We start from the raw sequence: 15,942 nt of genomic DNA, 5'->3' as shown, positions 1-15,942 counted from the left end.
CCCCCTCTTTTTTTTTTTTTTTTTTTTTTTTTTTTTTTTTTTTGAGGTTAGTCTTTCCATGAGACATTTTCTCTGGGCGTATAAGCCTGGGGAAACTGACTCTTGACAAATCTCCCTTCATAATGACCAGCAAATAAACAATATCATATCATACAAGATCTTTCATTTGCATTTAATAAACTAATAAAAATGAATCCATTACCAAAATACCCAGAAGATATTTACATTTGGTGTTAGAAATTTTCTTTGGTGACTTTGTAAAAGAAAAACTCAGTGGAACTCATGTCAAACTGAAATGATTGTGTTCAACCTGAGGAATTAGTAGCCTTAAGTTAGCACTTTCTTCTTCTTTCTGCTTTACGCCTGAGCTCGAGAATTTTTGCTCTCATTTAGCTGTAATGGCGTTTGAGCCATGGGATTATGTAAGTCAGGTGGAGAACAATGGAAGTGTTAATATTCTGGACTTGGGCTCTGTGGCTGTTTATCTGGAAGAGAATGTAATCGTGAATTTATATTTGGCATCTGCTAAAGACAAATTGTGTTTTTCCACATTTGCAAAAATCCCGCAATAATAACTCTTCAGTTCCAAAAGGTTGTTCACGCCTTAAGAGAAGAGCAAACTTGCCAACGCATTAATCAACTCAAAAAGAGCGACTTACTCTTAGGGGTGACGGAAAATAGCAGAGAGGAAAAAAGGCCATGCTTTTCTTCTTTTAAGATTCCTAATTCGTCACCAGTCAACTGTCAAAAATGTTTACATCCTCTCTTTGGATTTGGAATTTCAAAGAAGGATAGAATTCTAGAAGGGATGTCATGCTTATTTTACAGAAAGGGGAAAGGGTTGTTCAAAGTTCTGAGTAGAAATTGGACCGGGCTCTGGGATTCAGGCTGGGTCCCTGGACCACTGGCTTGGTGGAAACCCTCTGGGGCTGAGTGAGGCTAGAAAGTGGGCTGCACAGAAGGATCTGCAGGACAGGACCCGAGGCCAAGCAGCTCCAAGTTTTCCTTTTGTGTCTTAGGCTTCTGTTTAGAATCAATAAAGAAAAAGCAGTTTCCTGCTCCATCGTCTTAAACAGAAATTGTCAAAACATGTTATAGTTCATGAGGTTAATAATAGGAACCAGTGGAAAAGAGAAAAGATAATAAGGGAGCAGATGGGGATGTCTGATTCCAAGCAAAAGAGTCTCAGGCTGACAGCGCAGACTGCGGAGAGAATCAGAAACGGCCTGAAAACGAACAAACTAACACTGACCCAGGTACAGAGCCTCGTGGGGATGTCCATTCCCATCTTCAAATCCGTGCCGGATTTGACAGCACTCTCGGGAAGTGGTTCGCAGGAGGCTTGAGCCTTAGCACGAGCTCATCTCTCTTACTAGCCGGCAGACCTGCCCGGTGCTCCGAGCATCCTTCCATCCTCCCTCCCTCCTGCCCTCTCTGGATGGCTGGAGCGTCCAGGAGTGACATCGCCGGCAGAGTCGCTGGCTGTGTGGACAGAGTAGCCAGCACACAACATCCGAGGTGTGACAGCTTCTCAGTAGACCCACGGCAGAAAAGGCTTGGGTGGTATTAATCCATAGGCAGTGTTTCTTCTCCGGATTTGCCCTCTAATTAAGAGTCTTGCAACAAAAGCCAGGAAGAAAGCTAGAAGAAAGAGGTCATTGTTCAGAAGCATTCACTGCATTCAGACACATTGCCTTGTGCCTTTGCTTCTCTAAACAATTCCTCCCTTGTTTCTGATCTTTATTTGTGAGCTCTTTTGTGAAATGTCTGGTTCCTTTGTTTCTGTTTTTTTGATCTTGTCCTTTTATTTTACTGTTTGGGATCTCCAAGAAACCAGCAGCTCCGGGAATTTTCTCCTCGGCGCTCTTTTGGTTTTGTTAACTCTGTGTCTCTAGTCTGCTGTCCAGTTAAAATATTGACAGTGTTGAGTGTGTATTGATGGTGTTATGATGTCACTTGTCTATCAGGGCATGAGTCTGTGGAGTTTGCACTCGGCATGTGTGTAGCCTTTATTCATTTCAGGCATCCAGCGATTTACTTATTGGAGGAACGCTTTACAAACAAAACGCACGGAAACTACAGCACAACACAGTCCTTATTTCCTGGATGGCCATAAGCAGTGCTTAGATCCTATGCCTTGAGGTTTAAAATCTATATCTACATTCAATTTAAAAAACACCTCTGGTCTGAGGCTGGTCCAGAGTTCTATATTCCTGTCCTACCACCTCAATGTTAGGGAGATTCTTCTCCAAGCATGGAGCTTTCAACCTCAAAGCCCAGTAAGGGGGAAATTGGTGCCCACACTCTCCTAACACTTACTGTCCCTCGGAATAGCTGGACAGATGTGACGCGTGGCCGCAGTGCCCCATCGTCACGATTAGAGTCTGAGGGAATGAACTCGGGCCTCCGCAGTAAGTTACAACTCGGTGCATCTTATTCCGTCTGCTGCCCTGAACCACATTCAGTGCTCAGGGCACAGCGACCTCACCCAAGAACACTTTTGTTCTCATTCTTCTACATTTTACTTGCGGGTTCTGTTCTACGAGCACCTCTTATTTAAACCAGATCTTACTCTCACATGTAAAAATAAAGAGAAAGCCAGATGCTGACAATGGCTGTCATTAATATTTAAGGCCAAATTGTCCAGGTCCCCGGGAAGTTAGAAGTTCCCGAACAAGATGCGTTTTTTCAAAGTTTGTTTCTATTTTGAAAACCCCTAGTTTCTCCAGAGAACTCATTTTCAAACAACTTCTGTTAAACCAAGGGTCAGACTGGAAACAATTGCATTCACCATGTCATTAGTTTGAATTTTTTAATGTTGTTTGCTTGTAGTCACGTATAACAATTCCAAAGGTTAATTCAAAATATGCTGATTTTTTTAGGGAAAATGTTGCTCTCAGTCACATATGCACGTAACTCCTTCCAAGTTAAAGTGTGTCCAGAGGGAAGTGGTGTGTTTGAGGGGTCCTCACTCACACCCCAAATTCCAGATTTCAAATGAGTCAGGCAGTGGGGAACTCACTGGAGCGTTGCCTGACCTGCCCTTGTGTGTCTCGTCCAGTGAGCCTGCCCCTGGGGCCTGGCGGTCCCTGCGGTGTGGACGGGGTCCCACCACTGCCGTCGGAGGCCGAGGAGACTGTGTCTGTTGGCAGCTGCTTTGCCTCAGAGGACACAACAGAGGACTCGGGAGTGATGAGTTCCCCCTCGGACATCGTGTCCCTGGATTCCCAACATGACAGCACGAAATCCAAAGACAAGTGGGCCACAGACCAGGAAGACTGCAGTGACCAGGACCTGGCTGGGACCCCAGAGCTGGGCCCCCAGAAGAGCCCCTCGTGGGAGAGGAGTGGCCCTGGGAACTGGCATCTGAGGTGAGTCATGGACGGAGGGAGGTCTTTCGTCCTGGTGACCCAAGCGATACTTGTGAGGTCACCGCCCCCTGACTGGGGACTTGTTCTCCATAGTTCTGTCTTCATGCTCTTTCTAGCTCTGCAGGTATTTACAAATAATACGTAGTATTGGCTTGTTTGTTCGTACTTTTATATAGATGGTACCATACTCTGAGTGTACTTTTCCACTCAACATCATGTGTTGAAGATTTATCCCTGATGACGTATGTGTTCTTAGTTCACTTATGTATCCATTTCTTAATGAATGGACACTTGGGTTGCTCTGGTTTTTCACCACTGGAATCAATAAGCACGTCATACATAGGTCTCCATTTATACACAGAGCTTTTCGAGAAGAGAAATTATTAGACCTTCAGAGAAAACTCACCTGCAACTTTTCAGAATATTGGCAGATTGCTCTCCAAAATGGTGATCTGGTGTCCACGTCCTCCAGCCGTCCCGTCTATAGTGGCCTGCCACTCCACGTCCACCGATACGGGGATTAATGGGCGTTGTAGTCATACAGGTGCCCAATGGCATTTCGTGTGGCTTTAAGATACAATACTCTGATCAGTAAGGATGACATCTTGTCACGTGTGTATTACCAATTCAGTTTCCTCTTCTATGAATTGTCTTTTCATAGCCTTCTTTTTTTTTAAATTGGGACATTACTTTTTTTTTTAATCGTTAATTTCTCTTTAGACAGTTATTTACACACAAAGAACCTCTAAGACAGTGGCTTGAATTCAACTGTTTTATTTTGTTGTATGAAAATTGCTTTTTGATTTGAATGGTGTTGAATTTGTCCTTTTTCTCCTGAACGTATATGATATTTGAATATTTGAATATTCTCATGCCACAAAGGACTAAAGATTATCTGAATTTCTTGTAAAAGTTTTAGCGTTGCTTTCTGACATTTGGGCTTCTTGTCTACCTGGAGTTTATTTTGGGGCGTGGTGTCAAGAAGGGATCTATTTTTCCCACTGGTTCCTAGTTCCATGTTGGTCCTCTGTCCAGTTTCCGTAGACACGTCGGTCTGTTGCTTGCACTCATTCCATAGACTGGTTAGTCTGTCTCTGCACCAGAACCAGTCTGTCATAATTCCTTTCTTCATTCTTAGTTAGAAAGGCAGGTTAATTCTTGGCAGCACATCCTTCTTTTTTTTGTTACTGTTGATGTATAGTTGATTTACAATATCATGTTAGTTTCAGGTGTATAGCACGGTGATTCATTCATACATATATCTATTCTTTTTCAGATTCTTTTCGCTTATAGGTTATTACAAAATATTGAGTAGAGTTCCCTGTGCTATACAGTAAGTCCTTGTTGTTTATCTATTTTATACACAGTGGTCTGTACATGTTAATCCCAACATCCTAATTTATCCCTCCCCCCACCTCCCTTTCCCCTTTGGTAAACCTAAGTTTGTCTTCTATGTCTGTGAGTCTCTTTCTGTTTTGGAAATAAGTTTATTTGTATCTTTTTTCTTCTTTTAGATTCCACATATAAGTGATATCATGTGATATTCATCTTTCTCTGTCTGGCTTACTTCACTTAGTGTGATAATCTCCTTTTTCTTACCTTTTAGATAATTTTAAGAACCAGTCACACAATGTTTTAGAAACGTTAATAGAAATAAAGTAGATTCTTTTTCTAAAAAAAGCGTAAGTTGATCACCAAAATGAATGAATGCCTTTGTATTTTTCATGTTTTTTTCAGCTTTGCCTAAATGAACACACAAGTCTCTGTCTGGTTAATGTAATTGTAACAGTTTATCACGAGCATTTCCCCAGGTGGTTGTATACACCCTCTAATAATGTTCAAGTACAGCTCTTCAATCTTAAGGACAATTCCAAGACCAAGTTTATATTTTATTAGACAGGAAATTAGAAGGTGACAATTGGTCCGTTTTGCCTCTGCCCCAAACAGGGTGCATTGAGCTGAGGTTGGCCTGTTTGCAGAGAAAAACTACGGCATTCCCTTCAGAGTCCACCTAAACATAAAGGAAAGGAGCTTCACGGTAATCCTCAGATCTGCTCAGTTGGTTTGCATTGGGGTCGCACACCCTGAGCTCTACATCTGAAACTAATCAGACACGTTACCTCAGTGCCCCAGGGATGCTCCTACAAAAGTCCCAGTGGATTTTGCTGGTGTTGACCAGATGTAAAATCTTGCTGATTTCTGTTCAAGTATGGTACTGTTGTCTGCAGCCACAGCCAGGATAATCACCGGGTCTTGGAACCTGACGCTTTATCCAAACAGGGAGCAGGTCATGTTTTTCTGCCCTCGTCTCTGGGGTGCCACTGAATTTGAGAGTAGTGTGGAGGGGAGGGAGGGGACTCTGGGCCCTGACCGACCCATGTGGAATCCCACCACCACTAACTAGTTGCTTGGCCTTCGAGGGTCCTCCTAACTTTGCTGAGCCTCGAGTTTTGCTTATATCTGTGCAGATAACGCCTCCTACCTGTCACAGGTGTGGGAGCCACTGACTGGGTACCTGTGCACATGCTCAGTGCCTCTTGAATAGCCATTGGGTGGGACCCATCGACTAAATCACACAGTTAGTTTAGGGACCAGAGCACCATGAATTTTCATGGCACATCAACTTGCCTTTTTTGGGCTTTAGAGTCAAAGGAAGTTGAAGATGATCGCTGAGCTCCTCAGTCCTGTCTGTGCTGTTCCATTATTTGCCTCAGAAATGGGATCAACTCTCTGCCCATGAGTTTTCATGGAATATCTGTAGGTTTTTCTTTCTCAACAAGAGTTGTCTCCATTGACCAATTCAACTTACTCAGAGGCTTCAGCATGGTGTATCACATCTTTATGTCCAAATGCATGACTTTCAATAAATTTCAGGATTACTTAAAATCCGTGCCTACTGTGGAAAGCAGGGGTTACAAACTCAGAGGCCACACAGCATGGGGCAAAGCACAAGTTTTCTCTAAAGAGGGCAGCCCCACAGCTTCCTTACGGTTGTTGCCCTGAGGGGTTTACAGACCCAGTGTGGCCGGCGTTGGAAGAGAAGACAGAAATCTAGATTTTTATGTGAGGTCTCCCCAGTTTTTTGGGTTTTTTTTAAAGGCTATAAGTGTTAATTGCTTTAATTTCTTTTTCTCTGATTCCCATTGAAGCTGAGCTTTCCCGATATGTTTGTCAACCAGGTACATTTCCAGTTTTGGAAAGACTCTGTTTATGGGAGGAATAGTCTTAAACTTAGAATTTGAAAAATATTCAGATGCAAGAAACAAAGATAGGAACTAGAAAGCAGGTAGCAGACGCAGAGATTGTCCCCCGAAACCTGATTTCAGTTCCCTCCTTGGATACAAACGGTACTGATGCACTGCGGTGGGCACTGGGTCTGGGATGGGACAGGAGCTGGAAAGACGAAAAGATGGACAAGGTCCCCACGTGGAGACGGCCCTTATGTTGTAGCCGGGAGGATGGGTGGTTCATCAAGGGCTGTGACCCACCTGCCATCCAGAATCCAGTCCCCTCCCCATTTGAGAGATTTAGGCCTCCCAAATTTTAAATCTTGGCAACCAATTCAGACTTTCAGGGCCAAACAAAACACATCTACGTGCTGGGCAGGCCAGTCCCAGATGTGCGCTCCACTGACGGCTGGATGCTTTGGTCCGTCCTCCTCTGCGCACTCATTTGCCAACTTTGGAATCGCTACAGTTACTCGGGTATCTCCTGGGATATATCTCTTGAAAAATATCACTTCACAATATATTTGGGAAGTTCCACGTTCTTCTCTTGGAAGAGGAGAGTATAAAGTCGCTTACAAATTCTGCAGCAAAGCAGCATGTGTAAATTTTCCCCTCTGCCTGCCTCTTAATATCCTTTAGAATGAGTGTTCCGCTGTGCACCATTTGGGAGATGCTGTCCTAGGTCATCCCCCTTCTTCACTGTCACACTTACGGCATTTACAAATACGCACCTCAGATACATGGATAGAGAGAAAGAGAATACACTGCTTCTGGTGAACATGGTGCATTCCAGTGATGTGCTCTGAGGCTCTGTCTGAGAATAGGGCATTGAGAGTTAGGACAGCAAAAAGCCCGAAGGGGAAGGGGAAGGTTGGGTCAGTCTTCAGGGGCCGACCGGTCCTGGCCCAGAGAGCAAGTCTGCAAAATTTGTGTGATCCACAATGGAGCAGATGACTGCAGGTGTCCAGACTGGCCCAGGGTCAAGTTCAATGAGATGATAACCCGTGTTTGGGGGTTGGTAGCCCAGAATCAAGCTGAAATGTCCTGAGAGCAGAGCCCACCACTGTTCATGGAGGTGTGGTCTTGACCTCGGCCACCTGGAAAGGGCCCCGGAGCGGAACACTGCCCAGGGGTACACGAGTTCAGTGATTGAGAGAAACAGTAACAAAGAACGTGGTTTCTGATACCCTGCTGTCCCAGGAGAGGACAGGCCTGGTGACAAGGGCAGATGTGTACTCAGTCAGCCTGCCAGCTCTTCCCTTCCTGTGCCGTGAGATGGATGCCCCTGGACCACATTTAGAAAGGGAGGCCACTTGAAGGGGCTGGTACCCTGGTCTTGGTGCCTACTACTGGGCCCTGAATCCACCTCCTGGCTCTGCCCAGCATTGATTCTGACACCTGGATTCTGCAGCTCATCCTAAGGTGGCATTTGTGTTCCCAGTTGGGGTGTTCTTCCTGTGATGGTCCAGGACCTGGCTGTGACAGTGAGGCCTCTCCATCCTTGGAATGCCGGACACCAGAGGCTCAGGAGCATAAGTTACCCTTTGCCATGATGGGCATGGCTAGGTCTCTGCAAATGGGACATGGGTTCTGACGGATGGTGAAGCTGTCGCCAACAGTCTCAGACACCCTCAGCTTGCAGAATCTCCACTGTGGCACCAGTTCCCAGGGGAAATAAGGAGTGTTTGTGGTTTTCAACTTTGCCAGGGTGCCCTGTACTATTGCCACCCCTCTGATACTCGGAGATTCATTCAGTATTGGAGGGAAGAGTGGAAGAACCTTTGTGACCTGCAAAGGCCCCAGTTTGTAAGGTCTGTAAAGTTCTAGTTTGCTGGGCTGTTTCTCCTCTCTCTGCCATCTGCTATTCTGCAGATAGCAAATTCATCCAGACTTCTTTGGCTGGGATTTCCTGGGGTCCCACTTTGACAAATTGGAGGCAAGGACTCTTTGCACCAGAGCTCCTGCAGCCTGTCCAAAGAGCGTCTGTGGGGTTGGCTTCAGCTGAAAGCGTTTTTCTTACACTATTCGGTCTAGTGGCAAAGTGCACGTCTCCTGCTCGTGCACTGAATTTGGAGGCTCTGCTTCTTGCTGCCACGGCTCCAACTTCCTCAAGGGCAGCGCTGGCTGGGCTCCATCGAATGCCCTGACAGCCAAGATTTTGAATTGAAGTCTCAAGGATAAATACCAGTCTTCTAAAGAGAGCAAGGGTGAAGGCTTGGGAATGATTAGAGTGTGCTTTGTGTGCTGTGATCTGAAAATGGTATGTTTTCCATCAAGTCATTCGATTAGATCCAATTATAGTTTTCACTGCAAAATAAATCTATGCCCTCAATTCAAACTTGACCCTGTAAGTGGGACATCCAGTTCCAAAAGTCTTCCTCTCAATTTAGCACAGCCAGTAAATCATCTCCTTCAGGAAGAATTCGGCCCATGTGGGGATTGCCCCTCATGGTGGGGACACCTAGCAGTGGCTTCCACACAGTCCTGCCCTGGGTGGGAGCTGTGTCACCATGAAAGATCTCCTGCCAGCTGCATCTTTCCTTCGTGTATGACCCAGGCCAACACTCCTAATGCTTAAAGAGCAGCACGATGTGAAGCCTGCCTGGCATCATATCTGCCCTGCCTGTTGCTGGTGACGGTGCCCTGGGCCAATGACTTGACCTCTCACTTCTTTTTTTTAAGTTGAAGTATAGTTGATTTACAATGTTGTGTTATGGCTCTAGAGCACAGGCTCAGTAGTTGTGGCACTCAGGCTTAGCTGCTCCACAGCATGTGGGATCTTTCCAGACCAGGGATCGAACCCGTGTCCCCTGCATTGGTAGGGGGATTCTTAACTGCTGCACCACAGGAGAAGTCCATATATATATATATATATATATTCTTTTTCATAGTCTTTTCCCTTATAGGTTACTATTAAAATATTGAGTGTAGTTCTCTGTTCTATATAGTAGGTCCTTGTTGGTTATCTGTTTTAAATATAGTAGTGTATCTGTTAATCTCAAACTCCTAATTTATCCCTCCCCCCTTTACCATCTTGGTAACCACAAGTTTGTTTTCTATACCTTTGGGTCTATTTCTGTTTTGCATGTAAGTTCATTTACATCATTTTTTTTCTTAGCTTCCACTTATAGGTGATATCATGAGATCTTTGTCTGGCTAATAATCTCTAGGTCCATCCATGTTGCTACAAATGGCACTATTTCATTTTCTTTTTGTGGCTGAGTAATATTCCATGGTCTATATGTACCACATCTTCTTTATCCATTCATCTATCAACAGACATTTGGGTTGCTTCCAAGTCTTAGCTATTACGAATAGTGCTGCTATGAACATAGGGGTGCACGTATCTTTTCAAATTATGTTTTTCTCCAGATACATGCCCAGGAGTGGGATTGCAGGATTATATGGTAATTCTATTGTTAGTTTTTTTAAGGAACCTCCATACTGTTTTCCACAACGGCCGCACCAGTTTACATTGTCACTAACAGGGCAGGAAGGTTCCCTTTTCTCCACACCCTCTCCAGCACTTGTTATTTGTAGAATTTCTGGTGATGTCCATTCTGACTAGTGTGAGGTGATACGTCATTGTAGTTTGGGGGATTGACCTCTCACTTCTACTCTCTTGTCAGTACAATCGAGGTCTGCAGTACCACCCCCTAGGACAGTGCCTAACATATTGCCAGCCTTCAGAAATGGATGGCTGGTGTTATTGTGGTTGTTGTTGATGTCGTTTATTTAAAACTGCCTGAGGAAGGATAGAAACCTGATTTGTTGGAAATCCTTGTAACCTGTGTCTACCTCTGACCGTCTGCCTCATTAAACTATTTATAGCATCTTTGTCTGAAAAGAACATAGGATCATATTTGTGTACCGATAGACAGACGGGGGAGAGGCTAGCACTGTTTCTAAACTCTCGAATCCTGAAGGCAATCTTGCTGTAATCAGGCAACTCATCCATCTGTGTATCATACCGTGTGTGATCAGTACTGTGAAGCTTTCAGTCCTGGGATCCCTTTGGAGGACGCTAGTTCCGCAGAAATTCTGTAAGGAGTCAATGAGACAGATTGGGTAAGTGGGTTGCAGGCTCTGTTTTTTTTTTAACGGTAGAACCACACTGAAATCATGTGTAGAGCCTCAAAAGACAGAAACTGTAGCTTCTCCAGGGGAAGGGCGTCTCCCTGTTTTGTCCGCTGCCTGCCCACCTTCCGCCTGGCAATCCGTAAGCTCCTTCTCCACCCCCACCTGTCCGTGAGTGGTGGACGTGAGGGCTGTGGATGAGTTAGAGTAGACTAATTAAAGTTAAGGAAAATTAACGTTATTTAATGAAAAAATAATCTTGCTTACTTTTTACCTTTTTAACGTGACTACAAAAAGATTTTAAATTACATGTGTAGCTCATATGACATTTCTGTTGGACCCTGTTGTTCTAGAACTCTGAAGCTTTATAAATACAGGACCGTTTGTACACGGAATGGGGAAGTTAAGCACATATTACTGTCGTCAGCCGTCTCTTTTCCCAGGCTTCTTACCTTTAGTTTATCAAGTAACTGTTTTGAAATCGCATGGGTTGGTTTGGTTGTTGTCAGCCGTTGAACCTGAAAAGGACATCTTTTTCCTCTCAGACTTTGCTTGTTTTCTGCGACTGGGTAAATTACCTAAAGAAACTTTCCTAGCCACATCAAAAAGAAAAATGACTTGATGTGCTGGAATGGGGCAGAATCAGCCCGTGCTTTCTTTTTTCTCATATAAAATTTTTGTAAAAATGAAAAAGTACCTGTTTGCCCAGGTACCGATTCCTCGTGACTGCTGTTAGTCTCCCATGGGAGTGGGTGGGGCCGTCGCCAGACCCCGCCCCTGAGGCGCTCCATTTCCCGGAAGACTCCCGCTTGAGGCCGGCTGAGCCTCAGACGTTAGGCAGCAGTGGCTTGTCCGCGGCTGTGGCCTTGGCAGAGTGACCCTCCGCGGGAGGGAAGGCTCCCGGTGAAGTTTCTCCAACACGTGCAGCTGGTATCGGAATGCCTGTGCTGCTTGTTTGCCCTTCATTTCCTTGGTCTTAAGCCAAAACAAACTGTCCATAAGAAACTGTCTATCTTAGAGTGGAGTGTGTGTTGGGCGTAAGGAATGATGCCTGGGAAAGGAACATCTGCGCAGTTGACTTTCAGCTTAAAAGAGGTGCTAATGCTTCTGGCCAACTGTGATTCTTCAGGGGCACGCAGGAGGGCCCTGCTGCTGAGCCCACAGAAGCTGCCCTCCAAGCCCAGGGACCAGGTGCTTCCAGCTGGCTGTTACAGGGAGAGAGGAATAGCTGTAATCCATCGGCAGCCCTTTGAGGAGAAGTGGATGGGGTGGGTGAGGAAGGAAAAGCAAATTCTGCTAAGCCTCCCCCTCCTGAAGCTGTACATTGGAAAGCATAATACATACATCACACTGGTTGGGGCTTTTGCCAGATGACCCATTCACCCAGAATCCAGAGTGTGGCGGGTCCTATCCCGCATCAGGAGAGGCACCGGCTGCAGAAGCCAAGTGGTCCACAGGCCTGGCCTTGCCCCGCCCCGAAGGTGCGCGGCAGCCTTGGGAAAAGCACCAGCCAAGGACCTGGGCTTCTCCCTCCACAGCGCTCCCAAGGCCGGTGCCTTCTGTCATGTGTCCACTCTCTCCTCCTGGACAGGCAAGGCCCCGGTGAACCAGGTCCACCCTGGGGCGTCAAGAGCAAAGTCAGGTGAGAGGTGGGTGGGATGTATCGGCGGAGTGTGGAGCTGAGCATCTGGGACAAACCTGGGACGTGTACAAGAGGCAGACGGAGGAAAGGGGCGGGCAGGCAGGCTGAGCCAGGTGGAAGGCAGAGGACACGGTGTAGGGACCCCGGGCTTCACAGGGGGCCTGACGGGAGGTGAGACGGGCAGGCGGAGAACAGGTCTGAAGCCCTGAGATTGGGGCTTTGCCACTGATGGTTAGACCAGGCAGCTCAGGCCGGAGCGTGGGTGGGAGGAGCGTGGGGAAGGGCTGGCTCAGGCCCTGCTGCAGTGCCTCCTTGAGGAGTTCGGATTGTCGCACACTGGTTTAGGGTCATCTCAGGGATTGCTAGGTACTCAGGAACACAATAAAATTATAAACACAACATGCCACGTGTATGGGGCATGGTATCACACACATGTAAATGGCTTTTCATAAAAGAATTAGTACTCATTAGAGGACCAAAGGATCATCTTAGATGTTGCCCATTTCAGACATTGCCTCATCAATCAAGCTGCTTTGTACCAAAATGAGCATACTTCAAAAAAAAAGTATGAAATATTTGCCGTAATCCATCCATTTCAACAAATCACACTGGTCGGCGATGGTGCCTAGGTTTCTGCCTCACCCTTGTCCACAGACACAGGTTACTTTTCGATCATCGTGACCATCCTGTGTGGAGTTGCATGTCTCGATTTCTTCACGTGACATGCCGGCTTAAGCAGCGATCTGTGTTTCCACCTCCATGGCATGGTCGTCATAGGATGCGGTGACGGGGGGGACGCCCTGCCGCTGGAAGCTGTAGAGACCTCCCCATGAATATGACGAACATGCCGGTGTTTATGTTTTTCCTTCCATAGCATTACTTTCTTAAGGCAAATTATCAAAAGTGAGGCTAATGAACCAACGTTCCTGCGGAGTTAAAGCTGTGCTTTTGCTTCTTGATGTACACATTCCCATTGCTTTCCAGTTAACACCAGGAGCAACAAGTTGAGAGTCTTGTTGTCGTCAGTCAACAAGATTCACGGAGTTGTTGTCAGTCTGGGGTGATCTTCTTTCTCCGGTGTACGCTTTATGAAATAATATCATCAGTGGAACTTCTAAATTACTTTTTAATTCTTTTTCTTCAAAGGGTGCATTATTTTAGTTTAGTTTAGTTTAGTTTTTATTGAAGTATAGTTGATTTACCATGTTGTATTAATTTCAGGTATACAACTAAGTGAATATGTATATATATGCATACACATATATATGTGTGTATATATATATTCTTTTTCAGATTCTTTTCCCTTACTGGTTGTTACAAAATACTGAGTATAGTTCCCTGTGCTATAGTTTTTAATTCTTATTAATATCATTCTGTTCCCATGGAACAGTGTGATTTTGCATACTTTGAAGGAAAGGCAAATACTTTGAAGGAAAAGTATAGACATAATTTTGTTTGGCTGGACTTTAAACAACTTAAAGTAGGAGGCAGCATTTGAAAAGTGCTCTGTTTTCCATTTCAAACACTGTTTTATAGAGCCCTTCCCATTTTTTTCTCTGCCGTACACTTTATTGAATATTTAAATGAGATTTATTTAAACCACCACATTCCATGAAAGAGAAAAACACAAGTTTAGTAAATGCATTCAATTAAGTCTTGGGGCAAAAGCAACAGGAAACGCAGCCTTGAGCCTCCCGTGGTCGTTGTTAGTTGGTCCACAGCCACACAGATCTCGGCCAACGCTCTTTGTTTGCCGTGTCAGAGGATATTAGCTGAGACGGGTCTGGAAGCCACTTCCTGGCTCCAAAGGGACACGATCACCAAGTAAGAAAGGCTTATTTATCAGAACACGAACTTTGCTACATAAGTGAGGATGGTACAAAGCATATTTCAAGCATCATTATCTCGGCCTGATTAGTAATGATGGAAATCGGTCCTCGATTTTAACGGTCAGCGGGAAAGACCTTCAGCTTTCACTGAAGAGTGACAATCACCCCATATGTGTCTCTGTTCTTGGCACAGCAAGAAAACGGAGACAAGAGCCTTTGCAAAGGCTGCTTTCAAATTGCTTTGGCAGCCGTTGTCTTGTGGGTGCCGCTGTCCAGGGACACAGATAAGGAAGGTCCAGTTCTCCTTGGGGGGATGGGGGGACATCTCCCTGGATGCCCGGGTGGCAGCACCACGCGGCACCTCTGGATACATACGTGGCCAGCCCTCCCCGGTTCTGGACCCCCTGCGAGCTTGGGCTGCGCCATCCTGAGCTCACGCGGTTGCCTCTCTGTGAAGCAGCAATAAGGACCTCACCTGCTTCATATCTGCTTGTGCGGTTTATCATAGGATGATCTGGGCAAAAAAGCCCCAGGTAGGTCCCCGCGTGGGAAGGCTGCATGAGGCACTGGAGGGCACTGTGTGGGCCCCCCGCTGTGGGCGTTTCCCCCATCCAGTTAAAACCCTGAGGGGCCTGGGGAGGGGGGTGGGCTGGGGAGGCTGTCACTGCTGCCCTGAGGTTTGCTGTAGTCATGGTGTTCACTGTGCACCCCACACACACACACACACACACACACACACACACACACATACACACACACCATCTGCGTCCCAGTAGGTCCAAGGGCAGCAGTGGTCCAATGCCTTTGGAACTGCAAGAATTTGACTATGAGTTGTACCTTCTTCAGATATTTCCAGAAAAGAGTGAATTACGTAAATAAGGAGATAAACGAATGCTCTCCCTTTCTGCTTGGTCTTCCCTAGAAGTGGAAGAGTTGCTCCAGCCTCACATGAGGATGAAGACCTATTCATGACCGGCCAGTTCCAGAAAACCCTTGCAGAACTGGACGAAGAGCTGGAAGGTAAGCAGCGCCTGCTCCTGCTTGGACCTTTGCCCCATGTGGCCGGCGCTCTGAGGGTTATCTTCTCTGGCTGAACTTTATGGCATCACACGGGGAAGATGTCTGCAGAGGGAACGCAGCTCCGTGTGAGGAAGGCCCGGACTGGGGGCTGAGCACACAGGTGAGCACAGCTCCCTGGAGGGGACCTTGCACCTGGGCTGCTGAACAGTCCCGAGGAAACATCTGAGCAGCTGCTTAAAACCTCCTCTGAGTAATACTGATTTTGCACATTGAAAAGTCTTCCATACACATGAGCAGAAAAAAAGTTCTCCAGTCCTCAAATGAGTTAGGGAAACACTGGGTGCCACACAGGCAAACAGGGCTGTTTATTAAACCTCCAACCCTGTTACTTGCTAATATGTGGGCTGACTTTCAAAGGGAAACGCAGAACACAGTGTGTTGACAGGGACCCCTCTTAGAGTGGGGCATCCCACAGCACTGCGATTCTGTGCATATATCAGAGAAATAATAGTGTAAGGCCGAAGCAGATGCAAATCAGCTCAGTAAAAACTGGAAATCTTTCAAACGAAGGCACAGAGTGAAAATCAACTAGGAAGTAGATATTGGCTGTGCCCTCAAAGAAAACAAAACAAGAAGAAGGAGACAGACTCCAGAGCTGGCCCGGAGTTTTGTCTGACTTGCTTTTCAGTGTTCCGTCCTCAGATGGGGCTGACAGGGCTGAGCAACCTTAATCAGCCTTAGTGTGTCCTCTGGCTCTGCCCACAGGGCTCACTGCA

At 46.1% G+C, this 15,942-nt stretch overlaps 1 protein-coding gene across 2 annotated transcripts in view; it reads left to right on the top strand.

The window, feature by feature from the left end:
• Nucleotides 1-15,942, top strand: part of COBL (cordon-bleu WH2 repeat protein) — a 171,603-nt gene that overhangs the window by 140,244 nt on the left and 15,417 nt on the right. For both annotated transcript variants that reach the window (XM_024764376.1, XM_024764377.1), the window contains 2 exons: nt 3,062-3,371; nt 15,069-15,166. In XM_024764376.1, coding sequence (XP_024620144.1) covers nt 3,062-3,371; nt 15,069-15,166 — 408 coding nt within the window. The remainder of the gene's footprint in view (nt 1-3,061; nt 3,372-15,068; nt 15,167-15,942) is intronic.

Source organism: Neophocaena asiaeorientalis, unplaced genomic scaffold (assembly GCF_003031525.2).
Source record: "Neophocaena asiaeorientalis asiaeorientalis breed wild unplaced genomic scaffold, Neophocaena_asiaeorientalis_V1.1 scaffold191, whole genome shotgun sequence".
Taxonomy (NCBI): Eukaryota; Metazoa; Chordata; class Mammalia; order Artiodactyla; family Phocoenidae; genus Neophocaena; species Neophocaena asiaeorientalis.
This window is presented reverse-complemented; position numbering and strand designations above follow the sequence as displayed.